The 26,314-nt window shown below is 37.6% G+C and overlaps 1 protein-coding gene across 5 annotated transcripts in view; it reads right to left on the bottom strand.

The window, feature by feature from the left end:
• ASAP2 (ArfGAP with SH3 domain, ankyrin repeat and PH domain 2) overlaps positions 1-26,314 on the bottom strand; it is a 260,772-nt gene that overhangs the window by 27,218 nt on the left and 207,240 nt on the right. For all 5 annotated transcript variants that reach the window (XM_056813322.1, XM_056813321.1, XM_007476157.3 and 2 more), the window contains 5 exons: positions 16,631-16,820; positions 12,139-12,224; positions 6,038-6,153; positions 4,523-4,590; positions 1,138-1,251 (listed from right to left, as the gene is read on the bottom strand). In XM_056813322.1, coding sequence (XP_056669300.1) covers positions 1,138-1,251; positions 4,523-4,590; positions 6,038-6,153; positions 12,139-12,224; positions 16,631-16,820 — 574 coding nt within the window. The remainder of the gene's footprint in view (positions 1-1,137; positions 1,252-4,522; positions 4,591-6,037; positions 6,154-12,138; positions 12,225-16,630; positions 16,821-26,314) is intronic.

Raw genomic sequence — 26,314 nt, forward strand, 5'->3', positions numbered from 1 at the left:
CCCTGTCTCCAGAGAGCACTTGGTATCTCCCTTATCACACAGAATCTCAGTGTTGCGGGGGAATTGCAAAGGCTACCTTAGTCAACAGGAGCCCTCTCTATAGCATCTCTAGTCTTTTCTATTCAAGCAAAGTGAGGGGGAACTCACTGTCTCCTGAAGCAACTCGTTCTGTATTAGAATAGCTATAATTGTGAGGAAGTTGTCCTTTATATCAAACCTAAAATATTATCCAGTTTCTGGCTCTGTTGTCTGGGGTCAAGAAGAACAAGTATGACCCCTTATCTATATAGGACAGCCTTTTAAATAGAGCTATTTTGTCTCCTTGACTACTCTCTCTTCCAGGCTAAACGTCCTCAGTTACTTCAACCAAGCTTCATATGTCATGGATTCAAGGTCCTCTACCATTTTATCTGTCCTCCTTTGGGACAACTTAATAAAGTCTCCAACTTAATAAAGTTTCCCCTAAAGTGGGGAACCTAGAATTCCACACAACACCCCAGATGTGGCCTGATTCAAAGAGGAAAGTGGGACTAACACCTTCCAAAGTCCTGGACACGGTGCCTTTCTTAATCTACCCAAAGCCAAAATACATTAGCTTTTTCATGTGTGATATCACACTGCTGACCCACAGAGTACTAGGGGGTTAGCTGCCTCATGAGCAAAACAAGTGGGCTAGACTGGACGATTTTTAAGATTCCCTTAAGCTCTAGAATTAAATGTCTTCATGGTTCTAAGTAATTTAAAGATCAATATAATCATAATTGACCAAAGTGAAAACATTCCTTAAAAACAAATCAGGCAGCCATTATTTCCACTGGATAAAAAAGAAACACCCCAAGTATCTTTTCTTATAGTGTAAGGATAGCAGCTGAATATGAGTAAAGAATTACAGCTAGAAGAAAAAAAAAAGAATTACAGCTAGAAATTAAATAGGGGATGGGGAAGAGAGAGGGTATGTAAAAAAAGAGCCCCAAATCTCCTGGCTCCAGAGAAAATAGAAAACATTACTTACATATTTTTCTTACTATTCAACATCAGCCTCCCATAATTATACAGTAGGATCCAAATCTCTCTGAATGAAGTAGATCAAAAGCTTTTCAGGATTGCACAATTTGGCACTTAGCACCCAACACAAACCTGTAATTTTTCATCCATGTCATCGTCGCTTTCATCTAGATCTTCATGGAGCAATCGCCATTCATACTCCACATGAACGTGAGAATTAAACCTCCCAGATAATGCTTGAGTGAGCTAAGAAAAATAAGGATGGGGGTTAATCACATTGTTTCTGCAAACATAACTATGGAACAGGCATTTTAAAGGCTATCAGAAATAAACTAACATTTATGTTCACCCAAAGAATGCTTTCTCAATCCCTACCCCATACATTTTCCTTGAAACAAAGATTAAAAAAACAAACAACTCCTTCCTCAAAAACAAAAGCTTAGCTCTCCCTGTAGAAGATTGTGTCAATTTTCAGTTCCATCTTTTAAGAGTTATCCCTGATATCTATCTAAATGGTCAAAATAAATAAACAGGGACTTCTCAACAGAAGAAAGGCAAGTTATAAGCCATATTTTAAATGTACCAAATTTCTAATAAAAAGAGATACACAAAACAAGTCTGAGATGCCACCTCATGCTCAAAAGACTAGCAAAGAAGAAAAAAAAAGATAATAATGATGAAATAAAAAGTTGATGGCAAGAAGGGAGGAGGATAGACATACTAATGTGAAGCTAGGTGGCACAGTGGATTGAGTGCTACATGTGGAGGTAAGGAAGACCTAAGTTCAAATATAGCCTTAGGACACAGCCTAAGCAAGTCACAAAAGTTGCTTGCCTCAATTTCTTCATCTGTAAAATGAAGATAAGAATAGCACCTACTTCCCAGGGTTGTTGGGAGAATCAACTGATAACTATAAAGTGTTTATCTTAGTGTCTGGCACACAGTAAATGCTATTTTAATATTAGCTATTGTTATTATTATGTACTAGTGGTGAAATTGTTAATTCAACCATTCTGGAAAGCACTTGGGATCACTGAGGAATCTCTCACTTTAAAGATGAGGAAATTTGGTCCAGAGAAGTAAAAACAACATGCCCAAGGTCATACATCTAATAATTATCAGAAGCTAGATTTTAACCCAGGTCCTTTAGTATTCTTAAAGCCAATACTCTTTGATCCAATGACACTACTAAGCATATGTCCTAAGGAGATTAAAGAAAAAAGGAAAAGAACCATATGTATAAAAGTATTTACAATAGTATTTTTTTTTTGTTACAGCCCAGAACTGGGGAAACAGGAAGGTGCCCATAAAAAAAAGAAACTGTGATAAATGAGGATAATGTATTTTTATAAGAAATGAAAGATATGACACTCATAGAAACCTGGGAAGACTTCCATGAATTGATGCAAAGTACAATGAATGGAACCCACGGAACAATTAAATCAGGAATCACAACACTAAAAGAAAACAAATCTGATCAACGCAATGACCAACTGGGACGTTAGAAAACAGAGGATGAATCATACTTCTGATTCTTGGAACAGAGGGAATGGACTAAAGATTCAAAATGAGGCATACATTTTCTAGCATGACCAATGTGGGAATCTGATTTGCTTGACTATACTTGATATAAGGGAAGACTTTTGTTTTTGGTGAGGGGCATTAAGACCCCTACCATGTATAAGGAATAATATAGGAATATGATATCCTTAAAAGAAGAAAAGAGCACCAAAAAACCCATCATACACAGAATAGAAAAGCAAGGTCAGAAGAATATATAGACAAGCAGGTCAGTGTTGGAACTATCATGATAAGTTTAATATATACTTTAAAAATCAAGTTGTATAAAGAGACTCATGGTTTCATAATATAATTTTTTTCTGTTATTTGTATGAGGAAATGTTCATGTTTATTGACATTTATAAAGCTCATTATAATAAAAATTTCTTTTAAAAAGCAGTGGTGATCAGTCTATTAGGATGGAGATTTAGAGATCTGGCATATACAAATAATGAGAAAAGCATTTGTTCCAGAAAACTGTGACCAGGGACAGGTGGCAATTAAGTCCTAGATTTTCATGTTACTAGGGCTTCACAAATTTAAAGGCATGGATTCAGTAGCTTGAAGGTTTTTTGTGTTTTTTTTTCCTTAAAATTTCACTTTTTAATAATATCTATAGGAAGCACATATTTTGTTGAAAAGGTACGATAGACTAAAGGTAGGATAACCTATTGCATATAATTAAGGGTTGGCAACTAGGATAATTTCTATTTATATGAAAGTAGGTTGCTACTGCCCTCTCTACCACCATTCTCCCACATCCAGCTTTGAAAGCACCAGGCACCCTGTCCCACTCTAAGAGCTATAAATGAATGTGTTTTTATACCCACCCACCCCAGAAGCAAAGAAGGGGTCCATTCTCCACACACCTCTCCTCAGGTAACTATACTTCTACTCAAAGAGCAATCCCCTATATGTTTTACAGTATTTAGAAACAGAAGAGACCTTAAAGATGTACAAGATTTTAATAAAATCTGGATGGCCTCTTATCATGTATGTTGTAGAAAGAATTCTTGTTTCTGTACAAGTTAAACAGAATGATCTCTGATTCTAAGATTATAAGGACACCGAAGGACAGAAAGATTAAGAAATTTTAATTTGCTCAAGATCACACAGCTTCCAATCCAGATCTCTGGACACTAAGTTTTGAGCCAAAGCCATTAGTCAATTTTAAAAGTTCAACAAAATGGCGGACCTCACTTATAATAAGTGAATGTAGATGAGTGAAAGTTCCTGGATAAAATCCTCATCCCCTCAAAAAAAAAATCCTATATTTTGCTCCTTATCTTTTTATAAAACTATTGATATTCTGGGGTAGGGAAAAAGATTAAAGACAACTCTCTAAAAAGAGTCTGGGCTCTTAACAAAAGAATATTAGTGATTGCTAAATATTTGAAATTACAGAATTTTATATGTGGAAGGGGATCTCGGTGGCTATTTGGTACAATCTGTCACCTTGGCATATCCAGCTTCTATGTACATGTTTAGAAATCATTTCCCTCTAGGCATTGATCTGAGTGTGAGTAAAGCAGAAAGCTTCCTTCACATCTAAATATTCTGCTGTTCCACATCTAGCTTTCTAATTTGGGGAAATTCCCCCAAAGCACTTTTCTCCACCACATCCAAAGTTGAGGGAACAAAGATTCTCCAGGAATCTGTTTCTGCTGTAAGATTCAGGTGGAAAGATATTCTTATATGAAACCCTTGCTCCACTCCTATGTCCAAGATATTCTAGGAGTCATAGATCCAAGACTCAAGCTGAAGACTACTGAAACCCATCTTGAATATTACTTTTGCTTTTGTTAGTGTAACTCTGCTGTTCTCCAAAGGAGATCTTGGAGAAAACTTCTCTACAAGAAGCCACATCAGATAAGTTTCTCTTTTTGGAAAAAGACTGCCTCATGGGACTCTCCTGTAGGTAGCTTGACATGTCAAGGGGAGGCAAACAATCACTCACCAGTTCTTCACAGTGTTCATGTTTTAAACGTTTAGCGATGTCAAGTGGTGTCTCTCCTGATTCATTGGCTAAAGTTCAAGAGGGAGAGAAAGAAAAGTTTGTTTCAAAGACTGATGAAAAGGTGACCTATTCATTTTATAAGAGAAATCAATACAGGAAAACATGTAACTAGCTACTTTAAATTAATTATAGCAAAACTTCATTAATTTGAATTGTAAATATAACATTTATGGAAATTTGGGCAGAACCTTAGATGAGGTTTATTTATTTATTTTTTTGTGTTGCCCCAGAAAAGAGTTTCTGAGCAACATTTCAAAAAAGATCGTGTCAATTAATTAGCAGAACAAACTATTTTCAAGCATCAGCATGATGATGACAGTCAGCATGGTGTACTGGATGGTGAGCCAGCTTTGGTGTTGGAAACACCTAGGATTCATTCCTGTGGTTGATGCATGCTGATTCTGAGACCAAGTATGGGCAAGTCCCTTTACCTCTCAATGCTTTGGGCAACTATGTAAGATAAAAATTGCAGAGAAATTGCCAATTAGCACCAGCTGAGGGAGTTTTCTACACTAAATAAATTGCAGGCTCAGATTAAAACAAAATGACATTAAATATTTACTTTAAAAAATCAAACTATTTAACCCCTCAGTAGTTTGATTTAGAGAAACTCAAGGTCAGCATTCTTAGCCCAATTTCAACTCCTGGGTATAATATAGATTCACAGAGTTAGAAGAGAGCTTTCAAACGTTATGTAGTTTAATCTAAAACCTGTATGGACAGAGCCAAGATTTGAAACTAGCTTTTCTTCCACCAAATTCAGTAACTGTTAATAAGTTGCAGGATGAGCACAGGAACTTGGCCATCTCTATAACTAAGGAGATCTGAATAAAAAAAATTTATATTCTTTTACAGTGGGATCTTGGTAGCCATTCTATTTATAAAGAAATGAAATGGTATCAGTGTTCTATGATGTTGATATGCTATTCATTTTAAGGGAGCTACAAATAGGGAAGACTAAAATTTGACATTCAAATTCATTTCTCCAATTTCTCGACCTTTCTGTTGGTCAGTTCCTCACACCAGATTCCCCTAAAATGATTGATAAGTAGGTGTGCTACAGAATATCCTAGCGGGTGAAGTTCCAGTGGCCAAGATTCCCATTTAAAATGAATATCCAATTTTTTTTTGAGAAGCTGAACGTGAGGATCTGAATTGAGTTCCGACAGAAGTTTATGGTTTGGGAACATTTGTGTCAATTTTTCTTGCTAAATGTTACCCAAGTTGAGAACACAGGAAATAATAATAAAGCTTAATCCCCCCACCATCTTAATAGTACTACAAATACAACCAGAATTTAAAGAGCATTGCAGGGTCCCATAGAGAGAACATTAGTCTCAGATTAGGCTTAGGTTCTGCCTCTAATGCTTGTTCGCTAAGTGACTTTGGGGCAGTTCACATAATCTCTCTTTCCCCCAAACCAGACTCAGTTCTATACTCCCATTTGCTGTTTACCTATTTCAATGGAAGCCTTCCCTCTGAGCAGCAGTTTTAGGCACTCGGCATTGTCCGTCAGGCAACAGTAGTGGAGAGCTGTGCTGCCTTTCCCTGTCTGTTTGTCCAGGTTCCCACTGGCAGGGGGAAGGAAAAGAGGGGAAAAGATGGTTATCATAGTCTCAAGGAGGCACAGGGACCATATGTTCCAAACCAAAAATGAGAATATATAGCATGAAAAAGAACAACTTCAGCTTGGCTTTTGTGTCTCCCCCATTGGGGCAATGGTATGGAACCAAATATGAGCCCAAAGAGTTTCATGACTAGAAACTATGCATGCCAAGAACCTAAATATCCAAAGCAATCTGCAACATACACTTACTGAGTATGTACATAGCTGTGGCTTAATACAGGATCACAGGTTGTAGAATTGGGAATTTTAAAATCTTTTCATCTGACCCTGTGTAAAAAGTGAGGCTCAGAGTGGCTACAATGGATACATTTTTATGAGTAATCATGAGGTTTTTTTTTTGTTTGTTTGTTTATTTTTACTGTTACAAAGAAATAAAGCAGAAGAAAAAGAAGATTCAAGGAGGATGTAATATGTGTCTTTGAGTATCAAATTAGCTATCATGAGGAAGAGGGACTGGAACCAAGAATGTAAAGCCAGGAGGAATGGGCTATCTTATAAAGAAGCAATTTTAGGCTTGAGGTTAGGGGAAAACTTTCTGACTAAAGACTTATCCAAGAGAGGAATAAAGCTTTCTTAAGAAGTAGTTGGTTCCCTTGTCTTGGAAGATCTGTCTTCAAGTAATCAGGATGAGAAAGGGGTTTGGAATTAGAGCCCAAGACCTCCCCATTTATTTATCTCTAGCTTGTGTATCTTTGCACGAGTAACTTTATCTCTCTCAATCTTGATTTCTTGATTTGTAAAATGAAGGAGTTGAACTAGATGATACATGACTTATTTTGTGGTTATTAGTTTTTTGTGACCCCACTTTAATGCTTACTAACTTGTACCATACATGTTTCAAATACTGCCCAAACACTATAATTTCTAGTACATGTTGATAGGTGTTATGGTTAAAATGGAATGTATTTGAAATTAGGGCCACTCAAGGAGGAAACACCGTCCCCCCGAAAAATAAACAACTCAGACATATGACCATCAGAAAGACTTTTGAGGCAGGAATGCATTTCTTTATTTTTTAATATTTTATTGTCCTTCAATTATAAGTAAAACAATTTTTTAACATTTTTTCTTTTAAGTCAGTTCATTTTCTAAAATTTCATTCACTTCTTTTACTTCTTATATTTTGGTTAGATTTATCTGGTTCTGATAGGGAAAGATTGAATCCCCCACTAGTATAATTTTACCAGCAATTTCCTCTTTAAGCTCTTTAGCTTCTCCTTTAAAAATCTAGAGACTATATCATTTGGTATACATATATATAGTACAGATTCATTATCTATACTACCTTTTATCAAGATGTAATTACTTGGGGGCAGCTGAGTAGCTCAGTGGATTGAGAGTCAGGCCTAGAGACCAGAGGTCCTAGGTTCAAATCTGGCTCAGAGGATTCAAGAGCCAGGCCTAGAGATGGGAGATCTTGAGTTTAAATCTGGCCTCAGACACTTCCTAGCTGTGTGACCTTGGGCAAGTCACCTAACCCCCACTGCCTAGCCCTTACCACTCTTCTGCCTTGGAGCCAATACATAGTATTGCATGGAAGGTAAGGATAAAAAAAAAGATGTAATTACCTTCCTTATCTCTTTTAATCAGAGTTATTTTTGCCTTTGCTTTGTCTGAGATCATGATGGCTAGCTACTCCTGCTATTTTTATCTCAGTTGAAGTCCCATAAATTTTGCTCAGTCCTCTTACTTTTATTTTGTGTGTGTCTACCTGCCTCAAGTGTGTTTCTTGTAAACAACATATCCTAGGATTCTGGTTTTTAATCCACTCAGAGACTTTCTTGTCTAAACAGGTAAGGGAGTTCAGATAGTCTAAATGAGGAAGCAATAAACAAATCCATAGAAAGGATATACTTGACAGGATAGAGAATGAGCTACCCTTATTCCCTTACTTTCTTCTATAGGGTTTTCAACCTCTCAAGGCAATTTCACATTCTATTTCATTTGATCCTTTTGAGGTGGTCTTGGTAGGTTGTTTTATCTCCATTTTAGAGTAAAGAAAACTAAGGTGTGTGTGTGTGTGTGTGTGGTGCAACTATGTTTAAAAAATAAATAAAACCTAGAGCTATTGGGGAGGGATGTGTATGATATGACAGAAAAGATGTACACTGCAACCAAAGGAAAACAGCTATTGCTAGAGATCACCAAGTCCAATCCATTATTTTTACAAAACACGAAACTCAAATCTTGAGAGGTAAAATGATCTAGTCATAGAGCATAAAGACATAAAGACAAGAAGAAACCTTAGAAATTATGTCAACAGAGAAGGTGGGTTTCAAGACTAAGTTTTCTGACTCCAAGTTCAAGTACTCTTCTGCCACATTTCCCTGAATGTCAAGGCAATGGCATTGTGCTGTAGGAAAAATTTTGTATGATTGGCTCTCAGACAACTCCTCCTCTCTCTATTCCTTGAATTCTGACCAACTTCCCCTTCCATTCTTTCCCAATTGGGATAACATGGAGGTAATGATTGCTCAAGTTTACTCTAGAGCTCTAGTGCAATGGCAAGAGGCATGTAAAGACATCATCTCCGGAAATCCTTGTGATTCACTCATTCCTGTCCAAGAGGAAGAAGGAGGGAGGATTTTAAAAAGTTATCTGACAGAGTGAAATAAACAGAACTGGGAGAACATTGTGCACAGTAACAGCAATATGGTATGATGGTCATCTGTGAAAACTTGGCTACTCTCAGCAATGCAATGATCTGGGACAATCCTGAAAGACTTATGATGGGAAATAGTATCCACCTCCAGGGAAAGAACTACTGGAGTCAGATGGACGCAGTTCAAAGCATATCATCTTTCACATCAGTGTATTTATGGCTTCATTTATTTATTTATTTATTCATTCATTTATTTATTTATTTATTTATTTATTTGGTTTTGTCTGAGTGTGCTCTTATAATGATGAACAATATGGAAGTGTGTTTTTGCATGATTGTAAAAATAAGATTAAAAAAAGCTATCTGATAAAACTGCCATTATTGTAGAAGATCTATTAAGGGAAGAAAAAGTACACTGATTTCTCCCACATTTACTTTTTGGATTTATCTGATTCTGCTATATAATCACAGTCCTAGTGACTTCAAAAATAACATTTGGTTTGATGCGAAGAATTCTGGATTTGAAATGAGATACATTAGATCTTGTCTTTCCTACTTACTGGCAGAATGATCTTGAGATATTCACTCCCTTCTCTGGGCCTAACTTTTTCATCAGTAAAATGATGAGCTCAGAGTGAGACCAGGTCAGAGCTTTTTTGCAGCTGTAAATCCAAGGATGCTACAGTTGTTCTTTTCTTAAACCCTTATCTTCCATCTTAGAACCAATATTGTGTATAATAGAATCAATATTGTGTATAAGTTCCAAGGCAGAAGAGCAGTAGGCATTGGAGGTTAAGTGACTTGCCCAGGGTCACACAGTTAGGCAGTATCTGAGGCCATCTTTGAACATAAGACCTCCACTCTGTGGGACTGGCTCTTTACCCACTGAGTCACCTAGCTGCCCCACAAAGCTATTCTCTTAAGAATGAATCAAGAAGAGAAAGTATTCTGCTAAGAATGAGCCAAGGACAGAAAGCATTTACATAATGCCTCAAGGCTAACAAAACACAAATGTGATTTCAGGTATCCTCACAACAAACCAGGGAGATAGGTGCTGTTATCACCTTCATTTTACAGATGAGGAAGCTGAGGCTTAGAGGTTAAATATCTGGCCTAGGTCACACAATTATTGAATGTCTGAGGCAGAAATTGTATTTAGATCTTCCCAACTCCAAATTCAACACTCAATAACATACCAACCAGCTGGATTTATAGGGATGTTCATTTTTTTAAAAAGCTCTCTCTTTAATAGAGGGCAATTCAAGGCACACCCAATTTGACTCAGACTTAAGAAATGAAGAAACAAATTGTTAAGACACTGATCACATCCCTCATTAGATAAGGGAAAGTGGAGCCAGGCTTCCAGCTTAACATAGGGCAGAATGAGAATAATGGAAGATAATTGAAGAGGTAAGCTGAAGCTCATTTGGGAAGCAAGTTAAGTTCTGCTTGAAAAACAAAACCATCAAGACTGGAAGATGGCTACCCATTTTATTCTGTGCCATCAAAGTGGAAAATGTAAAGAAAAATGGGGAAAATGATGTCAAGTGATCCAGAATGAGGAAGCTGATTAAGAACAATATACATAGTCATTAGAGCTATGAAAAAATAATCAGAATAGCAACAAAATGCAAGAAAAGTAATTCAATAAGGACACACAAATCAAGGAAGTACATTTGTTGTGGTTTCCTTCAAATTAAAATATATATCTAAAATTATAAATAACTTGAAATTTAAGTTTTTATGTAAAACAACAGTAAAAACCCCAGAAGAAAAACAACCCCATTCCCCTCACTTTTTTTTGCTTCAGAATCATAAAAGGGAGGACAAAGGAGAAGGGTTACCTTTACTGCTAAGAATTTATCACTAGGTATCATTAAACTAAAAAAGCCATGCTTTTGACAAATGCTTATTGAGCAGCTAACAAAGGTGAGCTACTGTTCCAACTGCTATGATTTGGGAAATGACTAGAGTTGCTAATTTGCCAGGAAGCACAAAGTTCTATTAGGGACATGAGGTTATTTTGTTAAAGATGAATGGTTTCATTTGCCAGGTGACAGCTCATTGGCATCTCCACAGGGAAAAGGGGAGAAGAGCCCACATTGATAAAGGATTTTGCAAATTAGAAAGTCCCATTTCCTCATAGGGAAGCCTGTGAGGTAGACAGATCAGATATTATAGCTTTCACTTTAGAGATGAGAAAGCCAAGGTTCAAAGGGAAGTAATTTTGAATCACAAAATGTATAACTTCAGACAGAAAGGCCCCTAAAAATCAGGTCCAGTGTCATCATTTTACAAAGGAAAAAGCTGAAGCTCTGAGAGTGACTTATAAAAAATCATATGCTTACAGAGTAATATGAGGACTTAAATTGTGGTCGTTTAACTTCTCCCTTGTGCCAAGGTGCTTCTTATTTAAAATCAGGCAATTGTTCTTAGAACAACTATAGTTTCAGTTAAAAAAGAAAAACAAAATGGTGCCAAGATTTATATTACTGGTTAAAATGGAATGAATAGTTTAAATCTAGACTTCAATTATTCTTACTTCTTCTGTCTCTGTTAGCATCAGATGTAGAAAAGTTGTCTAGATTAACAAAGATACCCACTTAATCTTCTTGTCTCAGAAACTGGGAGAGGAGAACTAAACTTTAAAACCATTTATATGGATTGGCATCACTTTAGTCCAGGATTCTCTCTTATATAAAGCATTCTACACTTGGCAGGACATTTCCCATCTCAAAGGCAAGCATTTTTGGAAAATCTAATAACCCTAATGGTGACACAATTAAAACAATGCAGGTTTACTGAGCCCCTTTTTGGAATACCAATTCAATTAAATCCAAAATGCATTTATTATGCATGAGGATGTGCCAGGCACTGTGTAATGCCCTGGAAAAAAGAGAATAATAATTTCTAATGTTTCTAGAGTATCTGACAGTTTTCAAAGTGTTTTTATAAACTCAAATGATCTTCACAATCCAGAAAGTTGGGAAAGGTTGGGAGGGACAACAGGATTTTCCCCTATTTCACAGAAGGGGAGCCAAGAGTCTTAAAGGTTAAAGAACTTGATTCAAAGTCACAAGGCAAGTTACTTCCAGAGCTCAGAACCAAGACTTACTGATTTATAGTCCAGTATACAAAATCATAAGAAATCCTTGTATGATTGAGAAAATAAGGTCCAGAAGGTCTAAGTGATTTGCCCCAAGTCACAGAGTTAGGGTTCTAATCTGGGTCTTCTGACCTCTAATCCAAAGCTTGTTCCAGTACTCAATGGAAAATATTTTTGGGCCTCTATGCCAATACCCCCACCCCTTATTTTCAGTTACTTACCTGTTCTGAACTAAGAAGTCTACTATATGAAGGGAAGTTCTATCCACTGATCTGACTGCAAGATGGAGGGCAGTTTCATCTTGCTCCTATAAAAGAAAACAAAGATATATGGAGGCTCTAACTACTGCACACACATAATGCCACCATGTGGGCTAAATAGACAACAAAACATCACAGAGAATACCCCACTAAAACAGCCAGATCTTTCCAGACTAGTAACACATGTGGGCATATTTTGAGTGCTTTAATATTTATCACAAAGTTCCCTCACAAAAGCCTTGTTGCTAATTCCCTTGAAGCACTTTCTTAACATGTTCAGAATTCTCTGTCAATCTGACTTGGCCCTTGGTTATATAAAAAACTCAGAGGTTGATGAAACTCATTCCTTGCCTTTCTCTCTTACCTTGTGGAAATAAAAGACTCAAAGTTCCTTCTGTAAAATTAAGGTGTGGGACTAGTTCATCTTTAAAGTCCCTTCAATATTTAAATGCTACGAACAACTAAATAGTAGGGTCCTCTCTCGGCACCCCCCCAAATCTCCTTCTTCTCTCTCTCATCCTTACTTTGTGTTCCATTTACAACTCTAAGACAGAAAGGCAAAGATTAGGCAAATGGGGTTAAGTCACTTCCTCAAGGTCACACAGCTAAAAAGTGTTTGAGGCCAAATCTGAACCCAGATTCTCTGGACTCCAGACTTCTCACTCCATCCACTATACTACCTAATTGATCCTAGGGTTCTCTCCTGTCCCTGGAAATGTGAAACTTTATATATATATATATATATATATATATATATATATATATATATATATATATATGAAAAACAAAGAAATTGGCTACAAAGCCAGATTCTCCAGAATTTGGAAGAGTCCTTCTTGTTACCACCAATCCACCACCTTTATTTGTCTCACCCCCTACCTCAAATTCCTTTAACAGGGAATGCTAGCTAAAAAAGACTGAATGATCATCTGGTTCAACCCCCCAATTTTTAAAAAGAGGAAATTGGAGCCCAGAGGGGGTAAGTAGCTTGTCCAAGATCAAATAGCCAGTAAATGACTCAGTAAGCATGTTAACCTGGGTCATTCAACTACATCACGCTGCCCAAGACCAGCATTTGCAGCAGTGTCTAGTCCTCCTGCTTCTAGCTGATGTATTTGCCTGCAGGTTTGATCCATAGAAGGCAGAATTTGGACTTTGCAGCTCATTGCACTTTCCAACTACAGCTCTGCTTGGCATCAACTCCATGGAACAAGATGCCCATGCAACGGATATTCTCGGTATTCCTCCGCAGACTGACTTCCACGTTCCTTCTTTTTGTTATCTTCCCCCCATTAGAGTGAAAACTCCTCGAGGGCAGGGACTATCTTTTTTGTTTTTGAATCACCAGGGCTTAGCACACAGTCTGGCACATGGCAGGTGCTTAATAAATGTTTATTGTACTGAGTTGAAAATACAGGAAAAACTAACATAAAATAATAAGCCTAGAAGGACGAGGCTGCTCTATGACCCTGTATATAAGAGCTTAGTAGAATGTTTATTGTATTTTATATCCCTTTAAGCAATTATTACCCCAAATCAAATGTCACACAGACACTTGGCAATAATGAAGTTTGAGTTTGGGGGAGGAAGAAAGGAAAATTACTCATTCCCATTGCTTGCTGCCAAAGATACCCATTCTGGCATGAATAAGGACCAAAAGACCAGCATCCTAGGTATCCAACATCCCGATTTTCCCAGGTTAGAGGCTTAGGTAAGAAGAAGGAAGGAAAATTTCTTTATCCATGAGGATTCCCTGACTTCAAATCCCAGCTAAATCCCAGTTTCTACCAGAAGTCTTTCCTGTGCCTCTTCAAAGCCATCACCTTCCCTGTACAAACTATTTCCCAACTATCCTGTGTGAGTCTTGTGTGTTTGTTGTTGTTGGCATGTTGTCTCTCCCATTAGGGAGTGAGCTGCTTGAAAGTGGGGTCTATTTTAGGTCTTTCTTTGTATCTCTAGCAAATAGCAGAGTATCTGCACACAATAGGCCTTTAATAAATTCTTAGTGATTGACTAAGCAGCCCCTTTTGTTCCAAATAAGGTACTTCCCTGACCAATTCCCACAGAGAGCACAGAAAGGAAACCAGATCATTGAAGAAACATGTTTTCACAACAAGATTCCCTGGGTGTTTTTCAGTCCCAATTCTGACCCATGAGTATAATACCAAAAGGTGTTTTTATGTTATATGCCAAGAGAGCACACTGGTGGGCATCTATATGGCATGCTAAAATTTACTAAAGAAAGGGATTTCCTTGGTTTTGTAAGATTTGGAGATGAAAGTGACCTTAAAAGACTGAACAGCTAGCCTAACCATCTTTATTTTCTATATTATTAAAAAAAAAACACAAGGAGATCCAGAGAGCATCAAAGTCATGCAGCTAATTGGTGCAGAAATGGGATATGAATCAACCATCTAATTCTGATTCCTATGCTCTTTTTCTACCACCACATTCTTCATCTTGGGCTTCCAAGAATGTACTTTTTACTGCTGGGAGATGAGGAAATAAAACTTGTGCTATCAATTCTAGTGGCATCACTTAACCCAACCAGGGTTGAAAAGTTAGGGGAGGAGAATGGTAGAAATATAAGCAGGAAGCTTCTAGTTCAAAAGTAAAGACTTCTAACCCACTGAAAGGCTATTCAGAGAAGAGTCTTACTGGGCCTCTTCCTGCCCTGCCTGGAGGTAAATCTCATCTTTCTAAGGCTCACTGGCAAAACTTAGAAAGGGAAAAGACAGGTAACCTGGCTATCTGAGAGGACTTCCCATAAGCAAAATAAGCCTTAGGGGACTCATCTGGAGAATGTGGAACCTTTACAGAACTTTGGTAGGTAATCTTCCTAACACCAATGGAAAAAAAAAAATCAAAATTAGACAAGCTATTGCCTTAATTTCCTTCTAAAAAAAGAGAACAAGAGGGGAACACACAAATTTTGTTTTGAACAAAACATCTGAGAACACATGTTTTATTCCATTTTGTTAACGTTCTGCAGAAAACAAGTAATCTTTATTAGGACTTTGCTACCAATGGGTACCACTTATGAATTGAGCTATAATAGGCAAGTTCCTTTTCTTTTCAACTTAAAGTATTTCATTACTACAAGATGTACTCTCAAAGCCCAGTTACCATGAAGTACCAATTATTCACACTGCAGAAAGTGGCTAAAATCAAACACACACATGCATGCATACACACACACACACACGTATGGCTCAGGTCAAGGCAGTCCCTAAATGGACATTTTGGTACAGAGGAAGAAGGGCTGAGAGTGTAAATAAAATTTGACAGATCCTAAATTAGAAATAAGTGTCAAGACTGATGCTCTCAGCATGGGATGTTCTAGCAGGATAAAGCTCCACAAAGGATTTATTGTGATAGGATGAGCCAATAAGATAGGAGAAAAACCAATACTGCTTTCCCATTAAGATTCAAACCTGGGAATTAGGTTGGGCCTGCTAAAATTCCTTTGCCATTTCAATGGGACATTGTGAATCTGGGATTCCTGCCCTAACCTTCTTTGCTGTTTGCTATGCTTCCCTGTAGTGCTAACACCTCCCCAGAGATGGCTGTTTTTCTTCTAAGCAGAGTTGGCAAAATACATGGAAAGTTTCCTGGATGCAAAAGTGCCCCAGTACATGCCAAAAAGCAAAGTGGCACTCTGGAACTTGAAGACTACTTATCTGAAACTGTTTTTCCAAAGGTGGTTTAAATGTGAAATGCTCCAAGTGTCTACTCATGTGTAGCCCAATCAACAAACATTTATTAAGGATTTACTATGCGCTATGCACTTTCTATCTCAATGGAGATAGAAAGGCAAAAACACTGTCTTTGTCCCCAAGAGGTCATAGACTAATGGGGGATACAACATGCAAATAACTACATACATATAAGATATATAGATGTACAAAGCATAAATAGGACACCTCAGAGAAGACAATAGCACTGGAAAGGTAGAAAAGAGACACCAAAAAGCCAAAAAGAAAAAAAAATCAACTAATGAATAATTTTTAGCAAGCTTTCAAAAGTCTAAAAATTAATGCAATATATACATGCACATGTATATATTTCACATCCAATAATATATTAATGTCCAAATACATATTAAACCCTTACCCTCTGACTTAGTGTAGAAGACAGAAGATTGGCAAGAGCTAGGCAATAAAGTGACTTCCCCAGAATCACACAACTAGGAAGTAACTAAGGTTTGAACCCAGAATTTCCCATCTCCAGGCCTGGCTTTCTATCCACTGTGTTCCCTAGCTGCCCCTACCTATATTATTTTTCATTTAAGAAAACATTCCAACTTCCTCTTGCAACAATCCATATGAAACACTATTTCTCATCACAGGATTTCCATTTCTTTTTTGGGATTTCTAAGACTGTTCCACCCTGCCATGTCTCTCATTCTCTTTTTATAAGCAGCAGATGACTAATAAGCCCTTGTCATTCTTACATGTCCATTGGCGAGAGGGATTTTTTCTGTCAGATCTACACCATCCGCATAAACTTGGAGCAACCCAAAGATGTCTCTTGTTTTCACAGCTTCACAAAGGCTATGGAGTTTAGCTGTATTGTCCGTATGTTTTTTCCTTGCGTATTTCCTCTCGATGTACTTGGCAGTGATGTAATCTTTCCTCGCATTCCTGAAATCAAATATAATTGGCTTATAAATTTTTAATGACCCCCTCAGTCAGATAAATCCTCATACCCATTTAGATTCAAGTACCAAGAGTGTGGAACAAAATTTCCTTTCTGAGGGATGCTAGGCCAGAGGAATTTTGAGAAATGAAGCAAAATATGCACTTCTTTTATATTTCTTATGTTAGTATAGTCATTAAAGCCATGGTGAAGAGGCTGAAATGTGATCATTTTCAATAGAGAAAAGAGGCTGGGGTCATAAGACCTGGCACAGAAGACTCATTTGCAGGTTAGCTTTGGGTAAATAACTGGTTTCCTTTATGCTTTTGTGCCTATAAATGAAGACATATCTATTGGTCCTGTTCATGAGAGAGCTGGACTTGGAATCAGGAAAACTGAGTCCTACTTCTATCACTTAAAAGTGAGGACACAGGCAAGTTATGTAACTTCTCTGAGCCTTCTAAGCTTCCTCATCTGTAAAATGGAGATGATATCTTTAGTAGCTATCTCAGAGGTGTAGAGGTTAAAAGGTACTTTACTAACCTGAAATAAATGGGATATAAAGCCATTGACTTATAATACAAGTATCAATTTTTATTATTATTATTATTCACTCCACCCCTTATGCAACTGATATAGTGATTATATACATATATGTATTATCATTCATCATTATATTTATGTAGGAGAGGGAAAGAAACACTCCAGAATTTTGAATGTGGTTTTATCCATGTTAGCAATCTCAAACTACTATAGATTGCAAAGCCAGTAACAACTTACTAGATAAATTTTATTAGTTATTGTGACTGAAAAATGTATCAATTGCTGCCATTCCCATAATAAGACTCTTCAAACTTAGTTAGTTTTTCCTTATTGGTCAAACAAGCTATCTGGTTATCTGGCCAAAATCCTCAAACCCTTTGCAATTTGATAGGACCTGCTACAGGTACTGTCCCTTGGAATAGCCTTTAGAAAAATCATGGTTACTTCTCTGTACCATGATGACTTATTGGAGGGGGAATTTAGTAGAGGACAAACACCTTTTAAATATTCTGTTAACTAGAAAAACAAAGGGCTCCTGAACAAACACTGTGAAGTAGTTTTCTCCCCAAATTTTATTAATATCTTTGGTTTATATATATCACCTTCATTAAGAAAAAAAAACACCTTATATTCTGTCAGAATTGATACTGAGTATCATTTCTAAGGCAGAAAGGTGGTAAGGGCTAGGCAATTGGTGTTAAATGACTTGTCCAGGGACTCCTAGTTAGGAAGTGCCTGAGGTCATATTTGAACCTATGACTTCCCATCTCCAGGCCAGGCTCTTAATTGGCTTGGCCATTTAGCTACTCTGTCACTTTCATTTTCAAATATATCCCTCTCTTTCACTCTCCCCTTCTCATTCATTATTCTCTATAATTTTTTTAAAAGGGAAAAATTTCAGTTCAGCAAAATTGCCTAATATAGTAAACAAATATGGCAGATCTCAAAGATTCCTCCAAGAGATTGACCACCAGCAAGTCACAAGATTGAACTTCTATTTACATTGGCCAGTCAAGCATTATTTTTTCTTTCTAGAGCTTAGCAACCTCACTAAGTGCTGGGGATACAACGACAACTTCTTCACCACCACCACCATCATCATCATCATGACAACAGCAGTTAGCACTTGTGTAAATGATTATGTAAATAAAAAATCCAGTGTAAATAGGAAGCAATTTCTGAGGGGGAGGAGCAGAGGGGTGATTGGGAAAAGTCTCCAGGAGAAGAAGGGATTTAATTAAGTCTTAAAAGAAGCCAGAGAAACTTAAGGGAAAGGAGAACATTCTCCAGATATGGGGTCAGCTAGTGAAAAGTTAATAATAAGGAGATGGAATGTTATATAGGAAGACTGGCAGTCTGGACAATAGAATACATGGAGAGGAGAAAGGTATAAGATTGGAAAGAGCCCAGATTTTAAAGGGATTTAAATGCAAAGAGAAGATTGCTTCAACCTAAGTTACTTCAGTCACTGAACTAGAAGACTTCTAAAACAGTGAATATGGCATTCATGGATATGGGTTCAAATCTCAACTCTACCATAAGTACTATTTGTATTTAGACAAGTCAGCTCCTCTCTCTGTGCCTTAGTATCCTTATCTTTAAAATGAAGAGGTTATATTAGGTGATGCTTAAAATCCATGCAAGTTTAAATCCTGTGAAAACCTGTCTTGGAAAAACAAATGAAATCTGATCTGCCTTCTCTTTAAACTCGGATACTACTCATCTTCAAGATTTCTCTCTTTCTAGTACTCACTGATGTTAAGATTTTTTTCTACTGCACAGTTATCTAATCACCCTATATGAAACAAGGGGTCAATCCTTCCATAAAAGGGTCCATCGCACCTTTGATAATACTTCAATCAGACCATTTTTTGCTTCTGAATTAATAGATAATACACTTTTCCAATTAGGTGAGACTTTTTTGGGGGGTGTTGAGGTGGTGTGTGTGTGTGACAAGAACAAACCATCTCTGCTTTCAGGAGAAATTTCTATGCCTCCCTTCTCTGTTCATTCTTACTCAATTGTCATAAGTGGCTCTGATATTCTGTGACACACACAGAGTACTGGGGTTCCAGTAATGAAATGACAACTCTTTAATCTTCAGACCTCTAAGAGAACTTTATTTGCAATTCCCTTATGCATATATCACACACTATTGTATATTCATTATTCATACATATGTCATATCCTACAATCCAAAAAAGTAGGAACTTATCTAGCCTTTGAAGCTTCATTAGACTTACACACACCAGGTACATCACAAATATTTGCTGAATGAATGAATAAGAGAAACCAGCCTTTTCAGGTTAGTATTGGCCCCATGGACATTGATGAAAGTACAGTCCTGTATGATGATTGTAACCACCTGGAGGAATCTTTTGAGCTTCTCAAAGGGAATCTGAATCTCCCAGGACTCTGGCATTAGGACAAGTCCTGAGCCAAACCAGTATTGCTGAAAGCAAATTGGACCTCCTGGAGTCAAAGGACATGCCAAATGGCCCTGGATTTTCTTTTAAGCACTTGCCAGGCTTCAAAATTGCTTGTACTTGCTTCTGTGTTTCCCAGAAGAAAATTATCTACAAAAACAGCTTGCCCAGCTGGAAAAGAAAATTATTTTAATAGCGTGGCTAAAATGAGTTTGCAACCTCAGTGCCTAAGTGCTGAACAGAACCTTTGGGAAGGAAAGTACAGTGTGTTCCAACAGATGGCTCCTCTCCATAAGTTTCTCTCTTAAGCATGTACCTGGCTTTTGAATATCAGGATTTCATAATACAGGGCCATTGGTCCTTTTTATCTCTCACCCTTCTACTTAGTGTACCTTTAAGTTTTAATCTTTTTTTCTCTTCTTCACCAAAAGAGGATTCTCAACTTAACCATTCTCAACACATTTAACAATTTATTAATATCTATTCAAAAAAGGAGTTCTTAACACAGAGTCTGTAAAGCTAGTTAAAAATATGTATTTTTAAAATAACTGGATTTAAATACAATTGGTTTCCTTTTTAATCCTGTGCAATTTGTGCATTTAGAAACATTAATTTGAGAAGGGGCCCATAAAGTTCACCAGACTTCCAGAGGGATCCAAGACATAAGAAAATTAAGGACCTATGCTCTAAATGGATGATTCCCAAATCTAACCCTCTAATTCTCATCTCTTTTGAGCTCCAGATCCATCTTTAATTTGCTACAAGATAATTTAAGTCTAACATAGCCAAAACTAAACGTATCAGCTCAAAAAGGCTTCCACCAATGGTTTCCCTCTTTGGGCCAGTGATACCATCATTCTTCCAGTCACCTCGTCTCAAAAATCTTTGGATGTCTTTAAATCCTTTTTCCTACCTCTGTTTCCTCATCTAGTATCCTAACCTATCAATCTGTTCTTCATGCTGCCTCTTCCTAAGGTCTTTTCTTTTCATTCTCATGGCCACCATCTTATTTTAGGTTCTTACTGTTTCATACTTGAATCAATGCAAAAAGCCTCTGAGCTGCTGCTCTCTCCATCCCCCTCCAACCAACTCACCCTTCACATGGATGACAAATTAGTCTTCTATCACAGTAATTTTCTTACCATCACAGTAATTAGCTTCCTATTGTGGATAGTATAAAGTTCAAATGTCAGAATTTCACACCTAATGAAGGTCTTCAGAATCTGGCATCCAAAGTGCATGAAGTAGACATGTAATATTCTTTAATTTTTCATGGGTATACATCATTTTCTTGAATTCTTGAGGGTAGGGACCATATTAATATGTTTGGGTTTCTTTTTTTTTTTAATCCTTTACAGATCCTGCCGAGCAAAGAATACATGGCAGAGATACAGTAAACATTTGTTGACTGACTAATCTATGTTCTATATGAAGTGGACCTCTTTTTTTTTCTTTGAAACCCTTACTTTCTGTCCTAGTATCAATTATAAGACATTAGGGTGAGGGCTAGGCAGTCTGGGTTAAGTGACTTGCCCAGAGTCATGAAGTTAGGAAATGTCTGAAACCAGATTTGAACCCAGGTCCTCCAGACTCCAGCTCTGGTGCTCTATCCTCTGTACTATTTACCTGACCCAAGCAGAGGTCTTGATATTCAGAATTCTAAGTGCTGACTGTGATAGAGACTCATGAGATAACTGGATTTAAATAGGGCTGTTCAGCAAGTTTCTGATTTTATATCATAATGGCCAGAGGATGACTCATGTTCCCCATGACCAAATACTGAAAATTTCTAAAATTTCCCTGAATTTGTTAACTTGGGCATATACAGAATTTATTGAACTCCTTGAAAGTAGATCCTAAAAGGGAAATTGGATGAAGGTCTTATTCTGCCCTATGGTTTCTTAGAGCAAGTTGACTGAACCTTGAAACATTTAGGCTTGCTAAGAAAAGATTGAATGTCCTCTCAATCAAATGGATAGGGTGATACAGAATACACACCATTAAACATCTTCCACCAAGTCCTCTCCATTGTATTGGCATTTTGAAGGTTATGCCAATGTAGCAAAGTTCTCTGGTCAACAGTTGATCAACAACCATGAACTAAACACTTATTATGGGGCAGCTATGTGGCTCAGTGCATAGAGATGGGAGACCTAGAGATAAGAGATCCTGGATTCAAATCTGAGCTCAGATACTTCCTAGCTGTGTGATCCTGGGCAAGTCATTTAACCCCAGTTGCCTACTTACTGCTCTTCTGTCTTGACTAATACTTAGTATTAATTCTTATAGAAAGTTTAAAAACAACAAAAAACTCCAAAATGCCAACTATGTGCCAGACACTGTACTAAGTCCTGAGGATACAAAGAAAGTAAAAAAAAAACAAACAAACCACAGTTCTTGCCTGTAAGGACCTTGTGTTCTAAAGAAGGAGACAGCAAGCAAACTATTAGGTATATACAAGACATAAACAGTGCAAATGGACGATAATTTCACTGGGAGTAAAGGAGGAGAGCAAAAACGCCTTCTGTAGAAGTAGGCATCTGAACTAAGCCTTTAAGGAAGGCAGGGAGGCAGAATTGAAAGGGCAAAGGATTCCAGGTACAGGATCCTGTCAGTGAAAGCCAGAGTCCAGGGATAGAGTGGTGTGTCACTGGATTATGGAGTGCATGGAGGAGAAAAACATTAAGAAGAACAGAAAGGTAGGAAAGGGTCAGGGAGTTAAGTAAGGGCTTTGTTTCAAAGAGAGAATTTTATATTAGATCCCTGAGTTCAGAAGGAGTCATTGGAGTTTGAGGGGAACAGGGAGGTATGATGTGGTGAGACCTGAGCTTCAGGAAACTCACTTTGGCAGCTGAGTGGTGGATGAATCAGAGAGGAGAGACTTAAGTCAGACAGAACAACTATTACGTTACTGAAACAGTCCAGGTATGAGGGTGACGAAGGACTGCACCAAGTTGTGTTGGAGAAATGAGGAGATAGAAGGGAACAAGTAGAAGAGATGCTGTTAAAGTTGACTTGAGAAGACTTTGCCACAGACCGAATTTATGAAAGGTGAATGAAGGATAATACGGAGGCTGGGAGACTCCTGGCAGGTCCCATTCAAATTTAAAGACTTCAAAAAGGCTAATGTCTAAGGACCTGTCTACTCAAGAGTGGAAAAGTTCAGTCACCAATGGGTTAGCCAATTGGTAATGAGGTTTTTTTCAGTCACAACTATTCCAAAAACCAAAAGCATAAAGAAGCTATGAGCTGCAGTGGAGGAGAGAATTCATATACTAACAAAATCGTGAATCCTTGGAAAGTTCACTTACTATCCAGAGTAAATTTTAAAACCATAACTTCAATTAAATAGATCTTTATTAAGTATCTGATATATTCAAGACAGTCAATAGGCATTTATAAATCAATAAACATTTATTAAGTGCCTACTGGGTGCCAGGAATTATGCTGAGTATTGGAGGTATTCTGCTAGTCCAACTTCAGTTAAACTCTGGATACAAATGGGAGGATGGGATGAAGAAACAATTACCTCCTAATTACACAGTAGCAATGGCCCTGAGGTTTCAGACAATATGACTCCTCCTGTTTCTAATTATTTACCACATAGACTCAGCACTTCTACACTCCATTTGGGGGGGGGGGGCGTTCAAAAACACTACAGATATCTCTGGCCCATCCTTCAGCACACTTGTTCTGAGATAAGGCTGGAAATAGGATATTTATTTCCTTAGTGGCAGTGATGGATGCGTTTTTTGAGAGTGCTGAGGTGTGGAAGGGTATGCAGCTAGGAGGCTCAGTGGATAGAGAGCCAAGCTTGGAGATAAAGAGATCTTGGGTTCAAAGCTGGCTTCAGACATTTCCTAGGTGTAGGTGTGAGACCCTGGACAAGTCACTTATCTCCCACTGCCCTTATCACTCTTCTGTCTTAAAACCAATACACAGTACTGATTCTAAGATGGATGGTAAGGATTTAAAAAAAAAAAGGAATGGAGGTGGGTGTTGTATTTTCAGCACATGGCCACGTTAGAGGTGTTTTCATTTTTAAAACAAAGAGCTAAGCAATATTCACAACAGTATTGGGCAGGATGCCCAAGTCTTACTTTTAATCAAAGTTTATTAAGTGTCTACTGTATGTGCCAGGTCCTTTGACAACAGTCAAACAGTACTTGCCCTCAAAGAGCCTTCAGTCTAGCCAGGGGGAAAACCATGCACAAGGTGCCCCCAAAGTCTCAGGAACTACAGTTTTAAGCTTAACAGCACAATTCTATATAGGACTTTTGGGACAGCCCACCTATATAGGCATGTGCAAAATAAATACAAGATAACTGGGGAGGCAGGGTGCATGGAAAGAGTAGATAGAAAAATTAGAAAAGGTTTCATGAAAAACGTGACCAGCAGTGAATTCACCACCAGGTGTGGTAAAAACATTTTTCATTTAGACAAAATTCTTTTTTTTTTTAAACCCTTCTGTCTTAGAGTCAATACTGTGTATTGGCTCCAAGGCAGAAGAGTGATTAGGGTAGGCAATGGGGGTCAAGTGACTTGCCCAGGGTTATACAGCTGGGAAGTGTCTGAGGCCAGATTTGAACCTAGGACCTCCCGTCTCTAGGACTGGCTCTCAATCCACTGCCCCCTAGTTAGAAAAAATTCCTGATACCACAGAAAGAATTTATTCACCTCCTTAAGTTGAGGAGGCAAGAAAGAGAGTGGGGTAACTGATTCCCAACTCCCAATATATAAGGCATTGTTTTGTGACCCCATGGATAAGAGTGCTGGAGTCAGGGGAACCTGAATTCAAATCCAGCTTTGGATGCTCACTAGTGTATAGGTCTAGGCAAGTCACTTAAATTCTGTTTGCCTCAGGTTCCTCAAATATAAAAAGCAGATAATAATAGTGCCTGCCTCAGCGTATTGTTGTGAGGATCACATAAGGTAACAGTTGTAAAAGTGCTTAATAGATGCAATGTAAATACTTATTCTCTTCCTCCTCTCTTCTCCTCTCCTCTTCCCCCTTGTATAGACACCTCACCAGGATGAACACTGCAAACCTGAACTGACTTCTCTTTTTCAAAGCTTGTGTAAAAACAACGGAGTTCAGGATACCCAGAGGTATTCCTGCTTGCTGAATCTATCCCTTCAGTTTCCACAACTAAGGATAATACTGACTCTCTTCATGTCTGTACATGGCTCTTTTTAAAAAATCAATATAATAAAACATTTATTAAATAACTTCTTGAAAGCTGGGGATCATTCAAGGAAAGATGAAGTTTAGACCCTCAGAGAATTTATAGTGTGAGAAGTCACTGACACAGACGATTATAACATAATTAGAATATAAATGTGTATGTGTGTGTGTGTGTGTGTGTGTGTGTATGTGTGTGTGTGTGTGTGTGTACACATACACCTATACATAGACACATTTCTAACCTTGGGGATTAGGAAGGGTTTTCTGAAGGAAGTGGCATTTGATTAAGGATTCAAAGATAAGGAAGGGATTTAAAAGGTATAACCTACAAGGCAGACAACTTAATCATAAATTGTTTTCAGCCTAAAAACTGCCAAAGCTATATACCAGTAATTATTTGGGGGCTAATCAACTGGATCTGTGAACTACCCATTCACTTAGAATCTAAACAGTCTAATTCCCTGATATTCTTGAAATAAGTTATGTCAACTGTGCGCACAGTATCAGAACAAATTATTTTTAACGTAACTCAGTGAGTTACAATTTACTGTTATGCCTTCTGCCTTTATTGGATCAATACCATTATCACCTATTTAAACAGCATTTCCTGCCTTTTGTAACAGTAGAATTGAAGGTATCATTATGAAATGTCTCATATACAAAGGTTCACAGGGAAAATTATTACTTGAGTATAGCACTAGGGAAAAGAAATTTCATTTCTCTAGGTGAATTTGTCCCTTTTAAAAAAAGAAACCCTTACCTTCTGCCCTAGAATCAATATTGTATATTAGTTCCAAGGCAGAAGAGTGGTAAGGGTTAGGCAATGAGAGTTAAGTGACTTGCCCAGGGTCACACACCTAGGAAGTGTCTGAGGCCAGATTTAAACTCAAAATCTCCCATCTCTAGTTCTGGCTCTTGATCGTCTGAGCTGCCTAACTGACCCCAATTTGACCTGTTTTTTGGAAAGGAGACAGTTCCCTTTCATCTTAACTCCTAGCAAATTGGTCTGTTTTGCTCTCCTCTTATCTTATTAAATCAGCAGATGATTATTGATGCCTTTTATAGTCATATCACTGTCATTTTTTGGCTAATTTTACTCTCCCTCTTCAATAAAACCTCCTTTGTAACAAAGAAAAAAAAACCTTAAGCTAAGGTACCAATGACCATATCTGACAGTATATACAATAATCTGCTATTGTAGTTACCAATTTTCTGCCATGAATAAGGAGGTATGTTTTATTGTGTGCTCTCTGGAAAAATTATAGGGTTTTTAGTTAGACTTCAATTCTAATCTTTTCTTTATATCCCTGTACATGAAAAGCATGTATGTATATATTGTCTATCT

This window comes from Monodelphis domestica, chromosome 1 (genome assembly GCF_027887165.1).
Source record: "Monodelphis domestica isolate mMonDom1 chromosome 1, mMonDom1.pri, whole genome shotgun sequence".
Lineage (NCBI taxonomy): Eukaryota > Metazoa > Chordata > Mammalia > Didelphimorphia > Didelphidae > Monodelphis > Monodelphis domestica.